Source organism: Pituophis catenifer, unplaced genomic scaffold (assembly GCF_029215685.1).
Source record: "Pituophis catenifer annectens isolate HBS135680 unplaced genomic scaffold, rPitCat1.0.hap2 SCAF_3, whole genome shotgun sequence".
In the NCBI taxonomy this organism is placed as follows: Eukaryota; Metazoa; Chordata; class Lepidosauria; order Squamata; family Colubridae; genus Pituophis; species Pituophis catenifer.
The window spans coordinates 99,772,993-99,798,442 of NW_027256883.1; the positions used below are offsets into that span (position 1 = coordinate 99,772,993).

General features: G+C 37.8%; 1 protein-coding gene across 5 annotated transcripts in view; it reads left to right on the plus strand.

Annotated features, from left to right (window-relative positions):
* Nucleotides 1-25,066, plus strand: part of LOC139314882 (protocadherin gamma-A4-like) — a 234,618-nt gene extending 209,552 nt beyond the window's left edge. For all 5 annotated transcript variants that reach the window (XM_070940845.1, XM_070940844.1, XM_070940847.1 and 2 more), the window contains 3 exons: nucleotides 1,392-1,450; nucleotides 20,218-20,306; nucleotides 22,371-25,066. In XM_070940845.1, the coding sequence (XP_070796946.1) occupies nucleotides 1,392-1,450; nucleotides 20,218-20,306; nucleotides 22,371-22,624 (402 nt within the window). In that variant the 3' untranslated portion in view covers nucleotides 22,625-25,066. The remainder of the gene's footprint in view (nucleotides 1-1,391; nucleotides 1,451-20,217; nucleotides 20,307-22,370) is intronic.
* Nucleotides 25,067-25,450: the final 384 nt, after the last annotated feature.

Sequence of the window (25,450 nt, forward strand, 5' to 3'; positions counted from 1 at the left end):
GAGATTTGAACTTGCAGTAATTGCAGGCAGCTGATGTTACTTAACAGTACATTAGTCTGCTGCGCCATCAAGTAGTGGTGGTATGAAATAATACATACACGATCTTAATTGTTATGGCATCAGAGGGAATTCTTCAAAAACTGACAAATAAAACTATATCCATTAGGGCTGTGCCCACTTAGAATTGGTTAGAAATGGTGTTTTAGAACTTGTAGAAGCACTGGTGTCTGGCTTTCATGAAAAAAAGCCTGACTTTTTTCAGTGAGACAGAAAAAAGATGCTTCTGCTGCTTTCAGAAAACCATTTAAGTTTTGTTTTGTGTCTTTGTGTTGACTCCTGAGGACTGCTGAAGCAAATCCCTGAAGTTATCTTGGCAAAACTTTCAGAAGTTTCACTCTGTGATTAATATATTGGATATCTTTTAATAATGTGGTGGGTATGTTGAGCATTATTACAAGTAGTCCCTACTTAGCAACTACTCCTTCAGCAACCATTTGATGTTAAAATGGTGCTGAAAAAGAAGACTTATGACCAGTCCTTGAAGTTGTGGCTGTCACAGAATCCCTATGGTCATGTGATCACAATACGGGGACCTGGCAACTAACATGATGGTTGCCATATCCCAGAGTCTAGTGATTGTTATTTGCAACATTGATTGTGACCTTTCCATCACACAAGCAAAGTCAATGGGAAGCTGACAAGAAGTCACAAGTCGTGATCACATGACATCATGCTTAACCTGAAGTAATTTGCTTAATGACTGCAGCTGGAATTGATGAACTAACATCATTAGTTAAGTGCAGTCATATGATGTTTCAGTTTGCAACCATATCATTTAGTGATGGAACTGATGGTCCCAATTGTAGTTGGTAAGTGAGGACTACCTCTACATACTTCAAGTTTCTATTGAATCTCCCCCCCTTCCCCCGTCACTCTTTTTTTCTGTACCCATCCACATTCTATTGGAAAAAGTGTAGTGAAACAATTCTCTTTCAGGATCAATCCTCCCCTAATCATTATTGGTGATATTCAATTATGCTTTTTCAGGTTTGTTTCATGTTTTATTTCATCTATATATTTTTATGCAGTACAATTTTTGTGAATGATTTTTCTAGTAGATTACAGAATATTTCTGATTGTGGTGATACTGAAGTGCTGTTCAATAAACAAGCAAACATTTTTAAGCAGATTATTTAATCATGCATTCCTGTTTGGAAATAGCTTGAAAATGTCATTGTATACTTGTGCATATTGTTTATAATTCAAACTTTCAAAGCATAAACTAACCATATGTTACAGTTTATGTTTAATATTCTGTAGTAATAATGAGGATGCTGTGCTTAAATTGAAAAATAGAAATTTGTTCCTCTTTATGTTTGTTTGTTTTTCAGCAAGCACAACCTAACACAGACTGGCGTTTTTCTCAGGCTCAGAGACCAGGAACTAGTGGGTAAGTTGGTTTACACAGATAAGGTACTCTATAAATGGATGTTACTTTTGTGCTATAAAAGTGCATGAAAATATCTTGGGAAGTAGTAGACTTTTCTAGATCTTTATCAATTGGAACATGCTGGAATATGTACGAAGATTAAAGTGTGAAGTCTGGTTCTTATGTAAACTCATTTTTGCATGGCCCCAAAATAGCATGCATATATATATTCCAAAAATATTCCAATATGTTTTCTACGTATAGATACAAAAATGAAGCTAAAATTGTTTAACATATTTCACTAATGAACAGTAAGAAATAAAATAGAAAACTACATTTTGTTATTTGCCAGTTCAAACTGTATTAGTAACATTCACATGCAAAATTTCAGATATTTTGTTCCTTTCAGAGAGATATGATAGAAAAATATAGTCTAAAAAAATGAAAACTCTAGTGGTTGGAGGAGGGGCCTCAGATTCTGAATGCAAATTTTGTTGCCTTGACCACAACCTAATTTTTCCTCTCTTGCTTCCAGCTTTGGATTGGAAGTGAACTTTGAGATCTAAGGTCACCTGTTCAGTGCAGACATTCCTTTCTGTAGCTTCTTCTAATGAAAGAATGTCACTGCTTCCATAGGTTGTCTCTTCCATTCTTGAACAACCCTAACTTCTATAATATTTTTTTGATATCCAGCCACAATCTACTTTTTTAAAAAAAAAAATGATTTATATGCCGCCCTTCTCCGGAGACTCAGGGCGGCTTACAATGCGTTAAGCAATAGCCTTCATACTTTTGTATATTTATACAAAGTCAGCTTATTGCCCCCACAATCTGGGTCCTCATTTCACCTACCTTTGAAAGGATGGAAGGCTGAGTCAACCTTGAGCTTGATAAGATTCGAACCTGCAGTAATTGCAGGCAGCTGTGTTAATAACAGGGTGCTACTTTGTTATAATTTATACTACTGTTTCGTTTGTTGCCTTTTGGAAAACTCTGAACAGTTTTGTCCCATCTTCTACATGAAAACCCATTTTGTATGTTTGGTCTCAGTCAAAATATAATAATAGATTGAAGATTTTTTTCTTATAGTCCTGGAACACTTGGTTCTCAGATTTCCTTGTTACTAGCAGAGCTACATTTTTTGTTTTTCTACTTGTCCATATCTAGTTCTTTTACTCGGGCCAGTGGAAACCATATATATTTTAGAGAGAGTTATTGTTATATTAACTAATAGATTGAATAGCACTCTGATTTTCCTGGTTCAGAATTCATCTCTGCTATTCTTTTAGGGGTTGGTCTTCTTACTTGCAATCCTGAGATAGTAAAACTGATTTATCCCAAAGGTACTGTACTTTTTCCAATAGGCAACTGGACTTTCTTTTCTTTTTTTCTTTAAAAACATTAAGCTTTTCATCCGAGAAATTTATTCAGTTCTACCTGAATGGTGAGGAATGGAAAGATTTATATAAATATTCCCCACCAGTCAGTTAGAAATGAAGACGCTTCTTGGATGAGAAGTGTAATATTTTTAAAACAATCCCAAGAAAGTCCAATTGCTTTTTGGAAAAAGCACTTTTGGGACAACCATGACCTGGATATTTGAGAATCTCCATAGACATAACACTGATTTACTTTGTATCAGATGGGGCATTTGTAGCTCTGCGTTTTTTGTTAAACAGTTTCCAGCATTCTTTTGAAAATGGCCAAGCTGGCTGGGGCTGTTGCTTACTTTGAGCAAAATTGGAAGGACTACAAGTTCCTTATTTCTACTCTATTACCACTGTAAGAATATAATCTGATAAATATATTCAGTGCTTTGAATATTTGAACATACTACAGAAATGCTAAGTATACATTAGTATACATAAACTGTTTCTGTACCTGGATTTTAATAAATAAAAATATTTTGGCTTTAGTTGGAAAGTTCATTTTACATATTTTACTATGATCTTACATATGTAAATTTATATGTACCAGTATATGTAATATACAATCTATTTCTGTTATTTAAACAGAAATCTTTTCAGAAATATGTTTCAACTGCTTTAAAAGCAAAACCATGAGGAATAGAATATGCAAAAGAAATGTAAATAACTTAATGTAGAAATTGCCTATATCAGAAGTCTAACATGTGTCTCCAACGTGTTTATTTAACAACTGCATATTTAACAACTACTTGGCAATCAGAAATTCAATAGTTTAACCTTTTCCCTCCCACTTCTGGATGAGAAACATATTTGTGTGCTTGAAAAGGGGTCAGATGAAACTTTTCTCAATTACACAGGTATGATGAGAAGTATTGGCTTTATCTGCTTATTCCTTTTTGTCCTACATCAGTTAAAGCTATCCATAAGAATCATGAAACTCTGAGGCACAGCAGAAGAATTTGGAATAGATTTTCATTTATCTAGGTTAGAACATAGCCATTTGAACTTTCTCTTTTCCCCATTTGAGCCTTTATCAATTTGAAATTCTAAATTCTTCCTTTGGAATTTTGAAACACTGTAGATAATGGCACTGTAATAGATGTATAAAAGTTAAACTTCTTTTTTAAAAAACTTAATATTTTTCACTGTTTATGTAGAATACAATGATGTGAAGGGAACAGAAATACTCAGAGCCCTCAAAAGTGATTTTCTCACCCAAAAAGGGAGAAATAGGCCAACCTCTTAAAGCAGCACCAAAGGAGATAGAACAGGTATGCAAGTCAAAATAGGCAAGGAATTACTAAGAGCACATTATCCACCCTGAATGAGTACAAATCACCTGGACCAAATGGTTTATATCCAAGGATTCTGAAGGAGCTGGCAAATGTGATCTTGGAACAACTGAATGAAATCTTTCAGAGCTTCTGTAGCACAGAGAAACTATCAGAAGACTGAAAAAGAGCTGATGTGGTTCCAACCTACAAAAAGGGGAAAAACATAGATCAGAAAACTATAGGCAGATCAGCTTTACATTAATACCTGGGAAAATCCTGAAAAGATAATCAAGTGGTGGATTTGTGAGCAGGGAACTAGGTATGTCTAACCTATCAAAGAGAAGAATTAGGGATAACATGATAGCTGTTTTCCAGTACTTGAGGAGCTGTCACAGAGGGGGCTTTTTTTTTCCAAAGTATCTGTGGGCAGGCCAAGAAGTACTGTAATGGGTGGAAGCTTGTTAAAGAAAGAGCCAACCTAGAACCAAGGAAAAGGTGCCTGACAGTGAGACCAGTTAATCAATGGAACAGCTTGCCTCCCAAAGTTGTAGGTGCTCCATTGCTGGAGGTTTTCAGGAATGGACCGGGCAACTATTTGGTTTGGATGATATAAGTAGTTCTCGGCTTACTATCATTCATTTAATGATCATTCAAAGTTATAATGGCACTGAAAAAAGTGACTTATGACCATTTTTCACACTTACGATTGTTACATCATTCCCATGGTTGGGTGATCAACATTTGGATACTTGACAACTTAACAACTGTGTAACTAACTTAACACAGTGATTCATTTAACATTTGTGGCAAGAAAGGTCATAAAAATAAGTCACTTAACAACTGTCTAGTAACAGAATTTTGGGGCTCAATTGTGGTAGTAAGCTGAAGACTACCCGTATAAGGTCTCCTGCCTTGAACAAGGGGGTTGGATTCGAAGACCTTCCAGGTCCCTTCCAGCCCTATAATTCTATAATTCTTACAGTCAAGCAATTTAATTTAATTTAATTAATTTAATTTAATTAATCATATTTCTATGCCACCCAACTCCCAAGGGACTCTGGGCGGCTTACAACAGAAATAATACAAACAATGAACATAATTTTTTTAAAAAAAAATTATAAAAGCATTTTAAAAACGCATGCACACCATCCATGGCTGGATCTCGCAAGATTGAACAGCGAGATCAACAGCCCCAGGCCTGCCGGAAGCAATAATTTATTCCTGATTTCTCCAGTATCACAATGACTTGAAGGAGGCAAATTTTCAGTTATTTCAATAGCTCCTTGACACAGTCACATTGTCACCAATCCATCCCTCTGTTAATTCAAAATATAGATATGCTATGTAGATAATAAATTCATCATAGCAGAAAAGAACAATTAGAATACACATAACATCTAATAAACAGCATTCATAGAATCTTTATAGAATCAAGTTCAGAAAACAAGAAAACAAAAAATCCCCTTCCCTAACATTCTCATTAGCAGACAAACCACAGGCTTCACTGAAGATCGACTCACAAAAACTCAAATCTTCTATAGTATAAAAACAGCAAAAAGAACAAGTTGACTAAAGCCTACAAAATCAGAAATAAAGTATTATAAGACACCCATTATAAAATATTATAAGACACCCATGTATTACACTGTATTATAATACAGTGGATTATACTTTCATTTTGTTGCATCCTGGCTGAGTCTTGAGTTTGGAGATCCCGTCAGAATCCTTTTAATCTATTTGAATTTGAAACTGTGTAGTGAAGTATAGGTTACTTCATTTTAGAAGTTTATTGTATTTCAATTTTTGTATTTTTAGTAGGTTTGTTTATTTATAACTTTTATAGGCTGCCAATTGTACCTCAAGGTTTGGTGAGTTGTGGAGTAATTTTGTTATTGTCTCTAATTTGGGTCAGTTGATGTGAAAAGAGTAATGATACCACACTTTACTTCTCTTAGGTTGTAAAGTCATTTACTCTTGTAAGATTTTGTACTTTACTGCACCCTTATACTAGATGTTTTAAGTTTCTTGGTCTGTATAAGTTTATATAAAGATTTTTTTCTTTTTCTTTTTCTTACTCCTCATCCAGCATTCATGGCAATATTTACCATTGCAAAGAGCATTATCTTATCTATTCTATCTTGGCTATTTTATCTGGCTGTTCACCGCCCTGAGTCCTCCGGGAGTAGGGCGGTATAGAAATTTGATAAATAAATAAATAAATAAATCTATTCTGATTTTTATTGTCTTGTAATATCCTTATCTTTCACAATCTTGTCTAAATTTGTGACTGCCTCCCTCAGTACCCCATAATGACAAAATGAAAACAGAAGTTTAGAAATGTCTGTAAATTTATGAAAAAGAAAAAACTGAAATATCACATTAGCATAAATATTCAGACCCTTCGCAACAACACTTGAAATTTAGCTCAGGTGCTTCCCATTTCTCTTGATCATTGTTGATATGTTTCTACATCTTGATTGGAGTCCAATGTGTCCTGTGATAAATTAAATTGATTGGAATGATTTGGAAAGGCACACACCTCTCTATAGAAGGCCTCATAGCTGACAATGCATACTGGAGCAGAGCAAAAGCCATGAGGTCAAAGGATCTGCCTGCAGAGCTCAGGGACAGGATTATTGCAAGGCACAGATCTGGAGAAGGCTACAATAAAATTTCTGCTGCACTGAAGGTTGCTAAGAGCACAGTGGCCTCCATAATTCTTAAATGGAAGAAGTTTGACACAACCCAAACTCTTCCAAGAGCTGGCCGCCCAGTCAAACTGAGCAATCTGGGGAGAAGGGTCTTAGTAAGAGAGATGACCAAGGACCAATGGTCACTCTGACTGAGCTCCAAAATCCTGTCTGGAGATGGGACAGAGTTTCAGAAGGACAACCATCAATGCAGCACTCCACCAATCTGGGCTTTATAGCAAAGTGGTTAGACAGAAGCCTCTCCTCACCGCAAAACAAATGAAAGCCTGTTTGCAAAAAAGCACCTGAAGGACTCTCAGACTGTGAGGAACAAGATTCTCTGGTCTGATGAAACCAGGCACCATTCATCACCTGCCCAATATCATCCAGATTACAGATTAACAGAGTTGGAAGGTACCTTGAAGGTCATCTAGTCCAATCCCCCCACCCAAGCAGGAGACCCAGGACCGGAGGTGAAATGCTCCCAGTTCGGACTGGATCGCCTGATCCGGTAGCAATGGTGGCAGGTCGTTCGGCCGAAGAGGTTGTAGAAAAAAATTAAATTTTCTTTTAAAAGAAAAAAAAGTCTCTGATGACCAGGCAACTCAGCTGGGATCGTTCAGAGGCTTTTAAAAGAAAAAGAAGCCTCTGATGATCAGGCAACTCAGTTGGGATCGTCAGAGGCTTTTAAAAGCATTTTTTTAACAACCTCTTTGGTTGAAGAGGTTGTAGAAAAAATGTTTTTAAAAGAAAAAAAAGCCTCTGACGATCCCAGATGAGTTGCCTGATCGTCAGAGGCTTTTAAAAGCATTTTTTTACAACCTCTTTGGCTGAAGAGGTTGTAGAAAAAATGTTTTTATAAGTAAAAAAAAAAAGGTGGCCATGCCCACTCAGTCACGTTAACCCCCCACCAAGCCACGCCCACAGAACCAGTAGTAACAAATTTTACATTTCACCACTGCCCTACACCATTTCTGACAAATGGCAGTCCAATCTCTTCTTAAAAGTCTCAAGTGATGAAGCTCCCACAACTTCCGAAGGAAAGCTATTCCATTGGTTGATTGTTCTCACTGTCAGAACATTTCTCCTTATTTCTAAGTTGGATCTCTCCTTGATCAGTTTCCATCCATTATTCTTTGTCTGGCCTTTGGGTGCCTTGGAAAATTGCTTGACCCGTTCCTCTCTGTGGCAGCCCCTCAGATATTGGAACACTGGTATCATGTCTCCTCTGGTCCTTCTCTTCACTAGACTAGCCATACCCAGTTCATGTAACCATTCTTCATATGTTTTAGTCTCCAGTACCCTAATCATCCTGGTTGCTCTCCTCTGCACTTTTTCTAGAGTCTCAACATCTTTTTTATAGTGTGGTGACCAAAACTGGATGCAGTATTCTAGGTGTGATCTTACTAAGGCTTTATAGCAGTGGTGAAATGCTCCCGGTTCGGACCGGATCACCCGATCCAGTAGCGATGGCGGCAGGTGGTTCACAGAACTGGTAGCAAAAATCCCTGCCCCCCCCCATGCCCAGCTGAGCCGCGCAATCATCCGAGGCTTTTTTTTTTTTTTTTCAAAGCATTTTCTCTACAACCTCTTCGGTAGAAAAAAAAAAGCCTCTGATGATCGTGTGGCTCAGCTGGGATCATCAGAGGCTTTTAAAAGCATTTTTTCTACAACCTCTTCGGCCGAAGAGGTTGTAGAAAAAATGGTTTTAAAAGTTAAAAAAAAGTTGACCATGCCCACCCAGTCATATTACACCCCGCCACCAAGCCACGCCCACAGAACCATTTGTAACAAATTTTACATTTCTCACTGCTTTATAGAGTGGTATTAGTAGTACCTCACTTGATCTTGATTGTATCCCTCTGTTAATGCAATTTAGGATTGCATTGGCTTTTTTGGATGCCGCTGCACACTGCTGGCTCATATTTTGGTGGTTGTCTACTAAGACTCCAAGATCACTCTCACAGTTACTGCTATGAAGCCTGGTTTCTATATGTGGGAGTCTATATGTGAAACTATATCCCAAGCATGGTGGTGGCAGCAGCAGCATCATACTGTGGGAGTGTTTTTCAGCAGAAGGACTGGGAGACCTATGGTCAGGGTTGAGGGAAAGCTGAATGGAGCAAAGTACAGGGATATCCTCAATGAAAACCTGTTCCACAGCACTCAGGACCTCAAACTAGGCTGAAGGTTCACTTTCCAACATGACAACGATCTAAGCACACAGCCATAACAACACAGGAGTGGCTTAGGGACAATTCTGTGAATGTCCTAGAGTGGCCCAGCCAGAGCCCTGACTTGAACCCTATTGAACATCTCTGAAGGGACCTGAAAATGGCTGTTTACTAACGCTCACCATCCAACCTGACTGAGCTTGTGAGGATTTGCAAAAAAGAATGGTAGAAAATCCCCCAATCCAGGTGTGCTTGTCATGTCATACTCAAAAAGATTCTAGGCTGTAACTGCTGCCAAAAGTCCTTCAACAAAGTACTGAGTGAAGGGTCTTAATACTTATGCCAATGTGATATTTCAACTTTTTTCTTTTTAATAAATTTACAGACATTTCTAAAATTCTGTTTTCACATTGTGATTCTGGGGTGCCAAGTGTAGATTAATGAGGGAAAAAAAGAATTTCAACAAATCTGGCTGCATAACAAAATTGACAGAAGTGAAGGGAGTCTGAATATTTTCTGAATGCATAAGTGAAACAGGTATGTGTTGACAGTATTGTATTATCTTTGCCTCAGTTCCAAAAGAACTGTTTCTCCTGTTGTAGTTCTTTTTTTTATTATTTTATTTTATCTTATACATCCAACAAACATTAAATCTATAGCGGTCTACATCACAACGCGAGAAGGAAATAAACTAGTCCCATTACATATATAGGGTAACCTACAAAAGTCTATTACATATACCAATTGACATGCTTATCCAATACCTCTATTTGTAGCTCGATTTGAGATCCAATTATACCATTGACTTCAAGATATATAATAATCTGTGTCCCCCCGTCCTTTCAATATCATAGTAAGCCTATCTGATTCCGCACAATTCATTATTTTCTGAATTAATTCTAAATTCTGAATTTGTTCGGGTGGGCTAACATCCATCTTCCAGTATTGGGCCCATGCCAATCTTGCAGCTGTTGTTATATGTAGCAACAGGTACCATGCCGTTCTATTAACATTTTCGGGTCTTATCACTAATAAAAATACCTCAGGACGCAATTGTATATGCTGCCCCAACATTTCATTAAGCCACTTCAGAATATTCTTCCAAAATTTCATTGCCTCTCGGCAGGTCCACCATTGGTGGAAATATGTGCCTTCTTTAACGCCACATTTCCAACAGACTGAGGGTCTTCCAGGGAACATTTTTGTGAGTCTGGCCGGTGGTAAATGCCATTGATATGCCATTTTATATATATTTTCTTTATATCCTATTGATCGGGTTAGTTTCATATTCTTTGTCCAGATTTCATTCCACCTCTCAGGCTCTATTGAATAACTTAGATTCTTCTCCCAGGCATGAACTGAAGTCTTCGCACCTTCCTCACCTACCTCCATAACCATAAAGAATTTATAGCATCTAGATAACACCTTTTCATCCACCCCCAATAATATTCTATCTAGAATCTGCACCTCTCGGCTAATCCCAAGTCTCTGTCTATCTCTCATATACTTACTGCTAATTTGCATGTATGTCCACCAGTCTAGGTTCACTCCTTGTTCCTGAAGTAACAATTTTGTTTTTAACTTCCCATTAGTATTTAATATTTCTTTGTAAGTCAATTTTTTCTCCGGATTATACAGACTCGGATAGATTACAGCTTCCACAGGTGAAACCCAGAGTGGTACCTTATTGTAATATGTTTTCCTAATTTCCATCCAACTCTCAATCAGGACTCCTCGCACTTGATGTTTCATAAAATATGCTGGGGGTTTGCCTCTCTCCCACCATAGGTGGGCATGACACCCCTGTTGGAGATCATGACCTTCAATTGCTAACAGACGTCTCCTTTGTAATGTAATCCACTCACGGATCCAGACCAAAACTGCCAAATTATAGTAATACTTCCAATTTGGGACCCCCAACCTGCCTTGTTCTTTCGGTTTCTGTATCATTTTCAACTTAATTCGAGGCTTCTTGCCCTGCCAAATAAATCTATTTGTAGCCCTGTCCAAGTTCCTAAAAAAGGTTTTATCTAATCTAACTGGGGCCGTTTGAAAGAGAAATACCATTCTGGGCACTCCGTGGGTCTTAATTAAGGCTAACTGTCCCATTAATGACAATTGTATCTTGCCCCATTTCTCCAAATCTTTGTCTAGTTGCTCAGTTAATTTTAGGTAGTTATCCCCCTTTATTGAGGAGCATCTTTATTGAGGTTATTCGAGTCCCCCGGCCTGGACTGATGAGGTTTTATACGGGTTTTTTTAGCTTTATCTGATTTAATTAGGCATTTTAATTTTGTATAATGGATTATTGTGGTTTTTATTGTTGTGAGCCACCCTGAGTCCGTTGGAGATAGGGCGGCATATAAGTCTAATAAAATAAATAAATAAATAAATTTATCAGACAGCCAAATCCCTAAATATTTAACTTTACAAACTACCTGGAAGCCCAAAGTGTTTTGTAGTTCTAATTTTTGTACTTCCGTCATGTTTTTAACTATGATATTTGTTTTTTTCCGATTTATTTGTAATCCAGCTACTTCACCAGATTTCTGTATTATGTCAATAAATCACCTTCCGGAGGTTAGTGGCTCTTCCAGGACAAAGACCAGGTCGTCCACAAATGCCTGGACCTTGTATTCTTGTTCTCTGATCTTCAATCCTCTTATGCTCACTTCTTGTCTTATTGACCTAAGTAAAGGTTATAGCGTAAATATAAACAACAATGGGGAGAGTGGGCAGCCTTGTCTCGTTCCCTTCACTATCGTCACCTCCTCTGACTCTTCTCCATTGACCAAAATCTTAGCCTTCTGTTGACTATAAATAGCCTGAATTGCATTCATGAAATGATCGCCAGCCTCCATATATTTCAATTGTGATATAAGATAATTCCAATTGACCCTATCGAAGGCTTTCTGGGTGTCCAAAAAGAGGAACGCCGCCTGCTTCTCAGGATGAGCCTCGTAATATTCCAGGGCATCCATTATGATCCGTACATTATCTTTCAACTGTCTGGCCGGTAGAAAACCATTTCGATCTATATGGATGAATTTGCTAAGATATCTCTTAAATCTAGCTGCCATTACAGCTGCAAAAATTTTATAGTTGGCGTTTAAAAGTGAGATTGTGTATCAGAGTGTGGTCCCCCCCTTCCTTCAGTATTAAAGAAATATAGGCCTCTAGCCATGATTTGGGAGCCTTAGACTCCATCAATACCATTTTAAAAACTTCTTTCATATATTTTATGTATAGATCTGTAAAGGTTTTATAAATCTCTGCAGGCAAGCTATCAGTACCAGGGGTTTTACCGGCCTTCTGTCTCTTTTTTTTTTTTTTTTTTTTTTATTGCAAAAGTTTTTCAATTACATTTTCACCCCTTTTTTCACCCCCCCACCTCCCTCCCCAAACCCTCCCTAACCCTCCCTAACCCTCCCCCCCCAGACTTCCCTATTACATACTCATAACTAATAACACTAATATATAAACCTGAACCCATCCCTCCCCCTATATAATTTTTCCTCTTTGTCTCTTTACATTAAAATATTTCTAATACATTATTTTCAAATAAAAGCTATTTGATACTTTCTAGTTTGGTATTTGTTCTGAACATATTCTATCCACCTTTTCCATTCCCATTCATAAGTCTCTTGTGAACAATCTTTTAAATACGCTGAAATCTTCGCCATCTCTGCAAAACTGGCCATCTTCAAAGTCCATTCCTCGATAGTAGGCAAAGCTTCATTCTTCCAATATTTACCTATCAACAATCTTGCTGCTGTTATCATATACAATATTAGTTTTATTTCACCCCGTGTAAAACCCTTAACTATACCCAATAAAAACAATTGTGGAGAAAATTGAATTTTTTTCTTCAAAACATTCTGCATGACCCACCAAATTTTTATCCAAAAAGCCTTAACTTTCCTACAGGTCCACCATACATGATAATACGTAGCATCCAAACATTCGCATCTCCAACATTTTGGCTGAACATTAGGGTACATACATGACAACTTTTTAGGATCCAAATGCCATCTATAAAACATTTTATAAAAATTTTCCCTCAAATTCTGCGACTGTGTGAACTTAACATTCTGAACCCAAATTTTTTCCCATGTTTCCAACATCACTGGTTCTTCAAAATTTTGTGCCCACTTAATCATACAATCTTTAACTAATTCAGTTTCTGAGTCCCTTTCTAACAAAACATTATAAAGCCTTTTAATATGCATTGGACCTTTCTCTTTTATATGTCCCGGAAGTCCCGGCCTTCTGTCTCTTGATCGCAATCTCTATCTCTCCTTCCGTAATCTCCTTATTCAACAAGTCCTTGACTGAATCTGGAAATTTGTGAAGATCCAAATGTTCCAAGTATACCTTAATTTTCTCATGTGGTACTTGCTCACTAGCATAAAGTGGTGAAAAGAATTCCTGTGCAATCTCTTTTTTCCGTTCATTATCTACCCATATGACTCCCGTCTTGTCCTGTAATTGATCTATCCGCCTACCTTCCCTTTCCTTCTTTAGTTTATAAGTAAGCCACCGGCCCACCCTATTAGCATGTTCAAAGTGGTACTGTCTGGCCATTCTAAGATTATGTGCTATTTCCTCCTGGTCTAGTAATATGAGTTGGTGTTTACTTGCATCTACTGCTTCCTTAGCTTTAGCATCTAATGGGTTAATCTGTAAATTCCTCTCTGCAGTCCGCAACGTCGCTGTCCAGGTTTCCCTCTCCTTAAATTTCTGTCTTTTCTTCCCCGCTATATATTTAATTGCTAACCCTCTCATATAGGCTTTCGCCGTATCCCACACAATCTGTATCGAGATTTCCTTATTATCATTGACCCTAAAGAAGGCTTCCATTTCTCTCTTTACCATTTGTTGAAATTCCATCTCCGTTAAAATACTTGCTCTCAACATCCACCTCTTGTTTCTTTTGATTGTATCCCTCTTCCACCTAACTAATAATGGACTATGGTCTGCCCAGGTATAGGTTCTATCTCTGTTGCTACAGTTCTGGTCTTTAAATCTGTAGTTGCCCACATCATATCCAGCCTTGATCAAGATTTATGCCTGGGAGAGAAGAAGGTATATTGATTTATCTGAGGGTGAAGCGCTCGCCATATGTAAGACCCAAATCATCTCTCATATCTGCACATACTCCTATTTTCTCTCTTTTGACTGTTCCCCAGTAAATAATCCAAATCCCTGTCAATTACTGCATTAAAATCGCCTAGTATAGCGATATGGTCATATTGCAACTCGATAAGTTTTTGATACATCTTTTGATAGAAATCAGACTGTCCATTATTTGGGGCGTATATTCCCACCAAGAGGACCTGTAACCAGTCTATACGTATCTCCAACATTAGAGTCCTTCCCTCATCATCTGTATAAATTAATTTAGGTTCCAGGCAATTCTTAACATAAAAAACCACACTTCTTTGTTTCTCGCCAGCTAACGTAGCATACAGCTTTCCAAATTCAGGACATTGCAAAACACATTCACATTGTTTTTTAATATGCCCTTCCTGGAGACATATAACATTCATTTTCAGTTTTAGTAAATTCTTGAAAACCTGCTTTCTCTTCACCTGTGCGTTCAAACCATTTATATTTAATGAGAACAAACATATTTCCTCCCCCATCTTTACTTATCTGCATTCTTTGCTCTACTTGTCTGTCTGGTTACCCATTGGTTGCTCTCCTCTTCTCCTTCCCTTACTCCTACCACTCCTTTCTCCTCCTGCCCTCCTTCCTGACCCTTACTATCTACCACATCTTCACTTTCCCTTCCTCCTTCCCTTTCCCAAGTTATAAATTCACTTTCAAGAAACTCATCACCTTCCTGCGGGGTTTCAAGACATACTCTCTTCCCCTGCCACATCACCAAAAGCCCATCTGGAAGTAGCCACTTATATCTCACATCATATTTTTATAGTTGTGTTGTCAGCACTTGGTAGTTTCGTCTTCGGTCTTGCACCTTCTCCGGCACCTGTCTCAAAACGGTGACTTGTTTACCAGCGTACTTTATCACCTGGTCCTTCAATCTCTGGTATACTTCCTCCCGTAACGATCTCTTACTAAACTTTATGTGGACTTCCCTCAGGAGGTTCTGTCTCCTTGTAAATGATGTAAAAACCCGGAAACATTCATCAATACCACTGTGGACCATTTGTGTGTCTTTCTGCAGCATCCCTGCCACCATCTCAACCATCTTATCTTCCAAGTTTTCTTCCAGCTCCTCCCTAATATTTTGAAATCTCAGGATGTGGGCAGACTTCTCCATCTCAAGCAGAACTATATCATCTTCAAGCTGCTTATTGACCAGTAGCTGTCGCAACTCACGCCCCTCTATCACCGCCTCAACCTTCTCCACCTTTGTAGCTACCTCCTGGATCTGGCCCTCATGCTTTTCCATTATCACACACACATCATTCAATCTCTCAGAGATTTGTTTCACTTCCCCTCACATGCCTCCCATCTCCTGTTTCAATTCAGCCAGATCCTTTGCTGTGGCCTCCTGGTTTTTTGTCATAATTTCCTGTATAGCATATAATAAATTCTGAATTCCTTGGAGCATAGAAGTCTTCTCGGCCACAGCTACCGCTTCTAGAGATTTATGTGGAGTAGGAGGAGTCGTAATTGGAGCCATAGATGCTGTTGATATCGGGAGCTTCTTTCCGGTCTTAGTTGAGGAGCTAGACATTTCTGTTAAACAGAGGAACCTCCTCCAAAGTAACATAAAACTAAGATGAACCCAAAGGTACTAGTTATTGATCTACCCTATCCCAATAATTAATCAGTATTCTAGTCTGTTAGCGAGTTACTTTGCTATTTAGTCAATTATCTACCTTACTTCCTATCCCCCCCTTCAATACTCTCAAATGATTAATAGTAATTACTCAGTTTAATTTGCTAATCAATTAATCTACTTAATATTAAATCAGTTAATTATCTAATTATTGCTCTAGACTTAATACTCTAATCAAATCAATTAGTCCACTTTATATTAATTCTCACCAATAAATTTAACTCTTAATTTTCCAAAACAAATATACCCGCCTCCCACTGTCCTGTTCGATCTCACAGGGCTAACCTCCTCAGGGTACAATGTCAGACAATGTCGGCTGGCGACGTCCAGGGGTAGAGTGTTCTCCGTGGGTGCCCCTGTCCTTTGGAACGAGTTACCCACTGAGCTTCAGATGGCACCTGATCTCTGCTCCTTCCGTCGGGACTTAAAGACCTGGCTGTTTCAACAAATGGGTTGACCTTGATCCTTGAGTTTTTCTTATTTTGATTGTCATTGTTTTAACTGGGTTTTAATCATTTTGATCTTTTATTATTGTATGTTTTTAACTTGTGTTTGCCGCCCTGAGTCCTTAGGGAGAAGGGTGGCATATAAATTTTTGGTAAATAAATAAATAAAATAAATAAATACCCCAACAAATTACTTATAATTTCAATCAGTCCATTAATAAGATGATCTAAGAATTAATAGAGATAGCAAAGCTACTCGTGACAAGGGGGTTCGAAAGAGGAAGCACAATTCGGCTATATTATTCCAGTTCTCCTGTCGTGCAGGTATCAAGTATGATTCTCCATAGCAATCACATTAAAATGTCTTAGTCACCACCGAGTCCACCTCCAAGTCAGGGGAAAGGTTGATAGGAGTAGCTCTTCCAGCACTTACCAGCTAATTTTCAAATCACTTTTAAAAAGCGCAGCAGTAATAAAGTAGGGGGTAGAGTCTATGAAAGTTCCAACTACACCCAAAAATTGAGAGGAAACAGCGCCCATCCGACCCGACAGGCCACTCAGCACCTGATCTCTCCGATCCTCCAATATTGCCTCTAAGTTACTCATGAAACCAATCTGCCGCTTCCAGCCAAAAATCAGCCTTGCGCCCCCTGAATCTTCAGCGTTAATCCTGAGGGGACAATCCGTTCCTTTCTCGCAATCCAATCTATTTATTTCACCGCCAGTGCTGCTTCTGCTCCATTCCCCCAAAAGCACTCTGTCATGGCAATGGGGCCACTGCCCTCTCTGCAGGGCCCTTTTCTCTCACCAGAGATCAGGATCGTCCTTCACTTCCTCGGGAGTTCGCACTACTCCCGGCAAGCCCGGACCTTCATCCTTCTTTGCCGATCACTCCATGATCAACAACGGCTCCTTTAACCACTTGGCAAAGAGAAACAAAAGTTTCGCACCTCAGGAAAACTTTCCCTATCGTTCCACTCGCCTATGATGTCACGCCAGAAGTCCCCTGTTGTAGTTCTTATAATAACTTCTTATTCATTATAAAATTTCTTCAGAAAAAAAAGTATCTATCTATCTATCTATCTAGGGGTGGGATTCAAAATTTTTAGCAACTGGTTCTCTGCCCGGTTGCTGGGTGGGCATGGCCATGGTGGGTGTGGCCTACTCAGCCTCCTGCACCACAGTGGGGTGTTTTCACCCTCCCCAGGCTCCGGAGGCTTTCCTTGAACCTCTGGGAGGGTGAAAACGGCCTCCCCTGGGCTCCAGAGGCCCTCCGGAGGCCGGAAACGGGCCCATTTCTTGACTTCTAGAACTTCCCGGAGGCCTGTTTTTCATCCTCCCAGAGCCTCTGTGCAGGCCCTGCACTTACCTGGCATCCAAAACGGGCCACATGGAGACTCCTGGGTGGGACAGGGCGGGGTGGGCGGGGCGGGGCCAGCCAGTCCTAGTTTGGCAAACCAGATGTAATAGTAGCATCCGGTTCGCCCGAACCTGCCCAAACCAGCTGAATCCCGACTGTCTGTCTGTCTGTCTGTCTGTCTGTCTGTCTGTCTGTCTATCTATCTATCTATCTATCTCATCATCTAGCTGAACTCTTCCCATAACCTTTAATTGGGAAAAGCAGTACATCATAGGGCAACAATTTCTGAAGGAAAGTACCTTAAATGAGCCACAGCCGTTCTGCAGACTACTTCTGCTGACTGCCGGTTGCCTGCAATTTAGCGGTTCAAATCTCATCAGGCTCAAGGTTGACTCAGCCTTCAATCCTTCCAAGGTGGGTAAAGTGACCCAAATTGTTGGGGGCAGTATGCTGGCTCTGTAAACTGCTTAGAGAGGGCTGTAAAGCACTGTAAAGTGGTATATAAGTCTAAGTGCTATTGCTATTGCTAAATGGTCTGAACTTACAGAGTGTGTCCAGAATCCAGGACCCATGAATTACAAGGAAATGAAATTTGGGGAAATTGTGATTGCTTCTGTATTCTTGGGCTGCTGCTGTGGTCTCATGATGCTCATTTTGAATGTTCTTTGACAGCTTCCAAATGATTTGCAATTTCTTGCTCCCTGCTCCACCCAGCAGTTGCCTGCAGTCTTCACTGCAGGAAGGAGAGAAAGGAATAGAAAGAGGAGGGAGAAACAGGGAGAATGGGATCCCCATGCATATATGGGATATATATGGGATCTCCCTCAACCCATATCCCTTATGGCACCCCCACCACTCCTGTGCATCATCCATGACTTGAACAGCATCTCTCATATACTCTTACACACCCAGGCACCCTACCTAATACACACCATTCCTCCACAAATTTCTTGACCTGTCACAGACATTTACACCCTTCCTAACTCTTGTTGCCCCTCCCCCAATGCACTGTCCCTGACCCTTGTGCACATGTGGCTACTCTTCTTGTCCTGTGTGGCACTTCTCATGCATCCGCACATACCATTTCCAAGCCAACGTCTTGCTCCTTCCCCCATCTGGCAGTAACCACTTATCTGTCTGCTGGCCTTAGCCTTGCAATTTCCTGCTGACTTCCCATTGACTTTCTCTCTACAAGTTTACCACAAGAAAAGTAAATGGTGAAGCTGGCAGGAATTAGAGGGAGGGAGGGAGGGAGGGAGGGAATGAAGCTTTCTAATACTCACTGCCGTTCAATGGGGAAGTTTATAGATCATTGGAAGTTACTCCCGCTCTCACTGCTTTTTTTCTACCTGTGGTCATTTTGTTCCTTCTGTTTGGTAAGGAGATATCTCTGAAACAATGATCCAGCAGGTCACCAGTTGCTAGTTAATGTGTTCCATATTCTACCCTGATATATGCAGTCAAAACATCTCCTTTGAAAGATCTTAAGCAAATGGATTTATTTTATTTTATTTGTTATACTACGGTACCAACCATTGAACTTAGTTTATAGTAAAAACTGTAATGGTTCCGTATGTAATACTTTGATAACATTGGTATATGTACCGGTCTTTTCCAATCTCTAGGCCATATGGTTTTGTTTCATATTTGATAACACAGAACTGTTAGCACTTTAACTGCCCTTTCCCTTTTAACTTTAAATACTTCAGTGTGTATTTTATTTGAACCTGGCTGTTTACTGTTTGACAGCTGGTCCATTGCATTTCTTATATCCCTTCCTAGTGGAGTTGCTCCTGAATATATACTCATTCTACAAATATTAAGATCCTTATGTTTATTAAACCCTTCTGTAAAGAGATAAGGGAATTCTTACAAATGTGCAGGTGAAGCATATGGGTGGGATAGCTACTGCTCCAGAATACTGAACAAATTTTATAGGAATCTTGATAGTTTAGAAAAATAAGGTGAAAATAATAGAATGAAATTTAAATTTCTTCAGTTAGAAAAAAGAAATGAAATGCAGAAATACAAGTACAAGATGGGGAATAACTAGCTTGACAATTGCAGGTATAAAAGGGTAATATAGGCCACCATCTCTTCAGTCAGAAGGGGTCTCATTGCAAAGGTTTGACTTATGGATGGGCCTGTCACTTTCTAAATCTGTTCTCCCATTCACCCTATTGCATTTCTTTATGCAATTGTGCACCAGTGGTTTTAAAAAACAATCTGGCATGGCTGCCAGGATACAGCCACTTAAAGTATGATGAAACTACATAAAAGGAAATCAGATTGGAACTTTGAATCTGAACAGACATAATAGAACTGCTCATTTCATAAAGTTTATAATATAGAAAATGCATACTTTTCCAGGAACTAATATGTATTGATGAATTTGTTTATCTAAGTAATATTAATATCAGAGGTTAGTCTACTTATTGGGGGGGGGTGTCTTTGTATATATATATATATTAAGAATAAGCTTTGATACAAATTATGTGAAGAAATCAAGACAGTATATACATAATATCAATAAATAAAAATGCTTTTTTTCCCATTTTGCTTCTATTGTACTTTTCTTATATTTGATTTGCTTTGTTTCTTCTTAGATCTCAGAATGGAGATGAAAATGGAACTTGGCCAAACAATCAGTTTGATACTGAAATGCTTCAGGCTATGATTTTAGCATCAGCAAATGGTCAGTTTCCACAAATAATCTATCCTATTTTTGTACTGCATTCCCATCCCTCATCACAACCCTTTAAAATTAGTATAAAATGTACTGGAAAAGATTTGGGTTTGATGGCAAGAAAGCTTAAGTGTCTTTTATGTTAAACTAGTCAATAGCCACTGCCTATTATAAAAAATATTATATTAAATATATTTATGGAATGAGATTGGATAGTTTGGAACCGTATGTAAGTCTGAGAAATCTTTTTGTGCTTTAATTGCACTGTAAAATAGATAACACTATGAATATTGAAATTTAAGTTATAAATTGGTACAGGTAGTCCTTTACTTATGACCAATATGGAGCCCAAAATTTCTATTGCAAAGTTAGACATTTGGTAAGTGAGTTTTGCCCCATTTTACAAGCTTTCTTGCCACAGTTGTTAAGCAAAATCAGTATAGTTATTAAATTAATAACATGGTTGTTAAGTGAATATGGTTTCCCCATTGACTTTGCTTCTCAGAAGGTCACAAAAAGTGATCATATGACCCTGGGACACAGTAAGCGTCCTAAACATGAGTAAATTGGCCAAGCATCTAAATTTTGCTCACATAACCATTGGGATTCTGCAGTAGTTGTAAGTGTGAAAAACATTCATAAGTCACTTTTTTCAATGCCATTGTAACACTAAATGATGTAAGTCAAGGACTACCTGTATATTATACCAGAACTTACTAATTCCTGTATTATTTTCTTCTTTTACATTCTTGGAATACTTACCAATTCTGGATATAAAAGTTTTCATGCTTTCTGATAAATTTTGTTTCATGATTTGGTTCTCTGTATGTATATTAACTATTCCATAAACTGAAATAAAATATTGAATGAATTTGTAACATGCATAATAAAAAATACAGTGCTCAAATACTCTGTTCTCATATTTCAGTGGGAGGGATTTTTAAAGAATGTGAAATTAGTTTATTTTACTCTTAAAATGAAGTGAATCAGGCAGCATATAAATTTAAATAATAACAATAATAAGATAAAGAAAAAAGTTTGGGTAAAAGTCTGGATAACCGGGTGCAATTACAAAAATTTCTGGAACATCACTTCAACACCATCAGCATTGACAAAATCACTATCAGTCTATTGCAAAAAGCAGCTTTACTTGGAACAGTTTACATTCTGCAATGATATCTTTAACAACCATCAAACAATATCAACCTATCCCAGCTCCTTGAGAAGAATTTGATAGCCAAATGCAGTCTGATGTTTTCTATCTGACTGTGCAACCAACCATAAGTATAACAGATTTCTCAGAGAGAATTTAGGTACATATTATAGACGTACTTCAGCAGCCAAAACATTATTTCATATGGTCTGTCCTATTACTTCACTTGGGGTTGAAAGTCTAGCATTAATAGCAGAACTTCACACCCATTGTTGTGGATTAAGGATTTATAAATTGTGCCAAGCTGAATTCCACAGTATTTCAAACTTATTAAGATATGGAGCATTGTGATATTTTGTGAATGTTGATAGCCAAAATAATTATTATACAATACTGAAGGAAAAAAATCTGCATTTAATTCAATGCTTGAATTAAATTTTTGTTTTGAATAAAGGGTGAAGGAAGAGGTCTTTCAAGATGTTCAAAATTATTGCAAGGTTTTAAAACATGGTAAATCTGGGTGTTGTTATTATTATTGTTTTAGGTTTGTTGATTTTGTTTTAATCTTTTTAAACAGTAAATCTATATGTGCAGATTATGTCAACCCTATATATATTTTGGAAGCTCCAGAGACTGGAATACATAATTATTGGAGAGGCAATATACTTCTCTCATCAGAGGAACTAATAATATAGGATTTTTTTCAGGGAATTCAGGCAATTGTTCTTCATGTTTCAAGCAGATATTAGAAATTTATTTAGATATGCTTGTATAATCTAACCTCTTCTAAAACATATTCCTCTTGAATTGCAGGGAAGAGAAAATTTTCTTTTCAGTCAAATCTGCATATACATGACATTATTCAAGTATTACTTTAAAACCTATTTTTTTCCTCTCTTCCTATCCTAATACTCTTGCAGAAGCTGCTGCTGCCGCTGCAGCTAATCCAGATGGAAATTCTACTCTGGGAGGAGGAGCAACAGCAGGTACCATGGGGCTCAGCACCAGGTATGGCCCCCAATTCACCCTTCAACATGTTCCTGATTATAGACAGAACGTGTATATCCCTGGGAGCACTGCTACCCTCTCCAATTCCGCTGGCAAACGTGATGGAAAACCAGCAGCCTCTGGAGGGGGAAATAAGAAGAAGTCAGGAAAGAAAGAGAAGAAGTAGGACCCACAGGATAACACAACCACTTCCACGTAAATCTAAAGGGCAGACTCTTCCAGCACTCCCCCAGTTCATAGCCTAGGATGGAAGATGAATGTGAATTTGTGGTTAAATTTTTTTTAAAATATGGAACATTGTGAATGTACATTGTTGTTGTCATCTAAGTTTATGAGTAGATGTACTGCTGTTATTCATGAAGAAAAATATCTGAATAATAACAAATACAGTGTATACTCTTTTGAGGATAATGTAATATGCAAGGGTGTCAGATCTTTGAAACATTTTCTTTCCTGAAGATCTGCATCACCAACAAAATTTAGGATGGGCTCTGCTCATTGTAAATAATTATTCTGAACAGAGTTTTTTATTTATATAAGTTCCTCCATTTTTACAAAAATTCTCACTTTTCCAAATTTTGATAGAAGTTCTTGGGGGGGGAGGGTTAGACATCATTTCAACTGGAATCCTTGTTATGATATTGATAGGGAGTGCTTTAATTCCTGCTTTGTTTTAAAAGAAATGTGTATCCTGTATTATTATAAGAGAATGAGATTCAGCTACATTTATCTTTTTTACAAGTTTAACCAATGATGGCCAGAAAAAAATTAAACTGATATTGTAATTTCTAAGAAGCAAGGAGTGCATTGCAATGGGAAAATTTTCACGCACAGAACATGTCTTAGATATAAGCAAAACAGAGAACACTGCCACTCATGATTGATTTACAGTGATCTCTAAAGAGGCAACACATCTCATCACAGTATATATATACTAAATGTTTTCTAGAAAAAGTTGAAGAAAAAAGTCATTCACTTGTGAGCATAGTGAACTACTGCTCCTTTGCTTGACTCCTGAGGGAGATGTCTTTGTTAACTGGATGAGCTCTGCTGATCTTATAGGTAGAACATTAAAAATAGAAGGCTTCACATTTTTCTGCACATTAAACTGCATGCAAATCACTTCACATTTACAGGACAGCTGACTTCACACCCAAGTTTGAATTGGGAAATTTATTGCATGACATGAACAGCATGTTAATATGCTCTCAAGTGCCCACATCAGCACTGTCTATGAGTAAAGTTCACAAACAAGATGCATTGCCCTTCCTCAGAGAGATTGGGAAGCTTGTGTATTTCATTTCTCTGTGCAGTATAGCCAAAAAATAATGTTGGTTTTTTGGTCTTCACAATTTGATATTAAATAGAAAGTGACTGATTTGGGACAGCTAAGGGACCAGGTCCAATTAAGGTATACTGGAATTAGAACTGAACAAATTGCAAAGCCAATCACTTTATTCCTGAACTTTTATAAATATTAAACAAATGACATTGTATTGATGCAATCAGGCAATTTGAGACCCCTACCACTAACTCTTCTTGGATATGAATAGACCTTAAAATATTAAAAATACAATTTGTGTTACTGTTTTGAAATTGCTAGATTTACTCTTTTAACTGCATCATTTCATAGCCTAGTATGGAAAAGAAGTAGGATTTCCTAACTCTGGCCCATTTGATAATGTAATGGCACTCTGAATCAGGTGCGAAATTGTAATGTTACTTGGCAACATTGGTTGTCTTTCTAGATATATTGTAGGTTTCCTGTACTATCTCATGGTTTTCTTTATTGCAACAAAAGAGCCATAAAGAATCAGAGGAGCATATTTCCAACATGGAGGGCGAACCACTTAGTCCAAGAACTTTTTTTACATTGTAATAAATAGCTTGCTTGAAATAGTCAGAACAGGTCAGTCTATGACAAGTTTCCGAAGTTGCCTCCCAAACTGATTGGCTATGTTGTTGTCACTGCTAAGAGCATTTTATGAACTATTTGATGCTTTCCCTGTGTCTAGAAAGTAGGACTTGTCTACAAGACGTTTTTATCTACATATGGATTTTATAGTGATCCCAAACCCTTCTCCATCAACTTTTTCTTTGGTGACTGCATTAGAAACAGTTTACATAGTTAGCGAAATAGACAACAAACTAGTGGGATGTTCTGTAGCATGAGCCACATTTAAATGAATGAGAGCGCAATAGTCTTCTTGTCACACAGCTCCCATTTATCTCAATGCAGTTTGTGCAGGTACACCTCTGCTGTGTTGTGCCTAAAGCTTCTTATGTAATCGAGTAGTTAACATGTGACCTTTCCCAAAGTACTGTAGATGAATCTTAGTTAATCTTGTTTATTTTTTCATCTACACCTGAAAATAGTGTAGCAGTGTGTAGTGATGTGTGTTTTTTATTTGTTTAATCTTAGTAATTGAGTAGTGGACATCAGTATTTTATATTCTTTTGGATCTTCTTCATGTGTGTTCATTGTGCTTTTAACTGTATGTGAATTGAAACACACTTACTTGTCCCTCCAATGTGTCTAATATTGAGCTATACTTATATATTATATATATGCTTATATTCTTCTTATATCCATGTAACTGATATTGATGTGTTAACACGCAAGTTTTATACTCTAATATTTATATTGCTTTTTTCTTTGAGAAAAATAAAATCTTTCTTCTGATGTGCTGTTACTGGTATGGCATGTTTCTAGTGAACAGGGTTTGAGTTTTAAAAATCTGAAAAAATATGTGGGTGCAAGCACACTGAAAAAAGAGAGTGTAGACTTTTATAATGCCACTCTTCTAAAAATGTCATATTTAGACATAGAAAAAGAAATGTGTTCTATAAGTTAACATTCTATTCTTCGGGCAAAAGATTCTGGACACACAGCCCAGATATGGACAAAAAAATTAAGCAATGACAGATAAACAATGGCAACTATCACATGAATGTCAAGTTAGGCAACTTTACTATGGGCCCCAGATCAGAC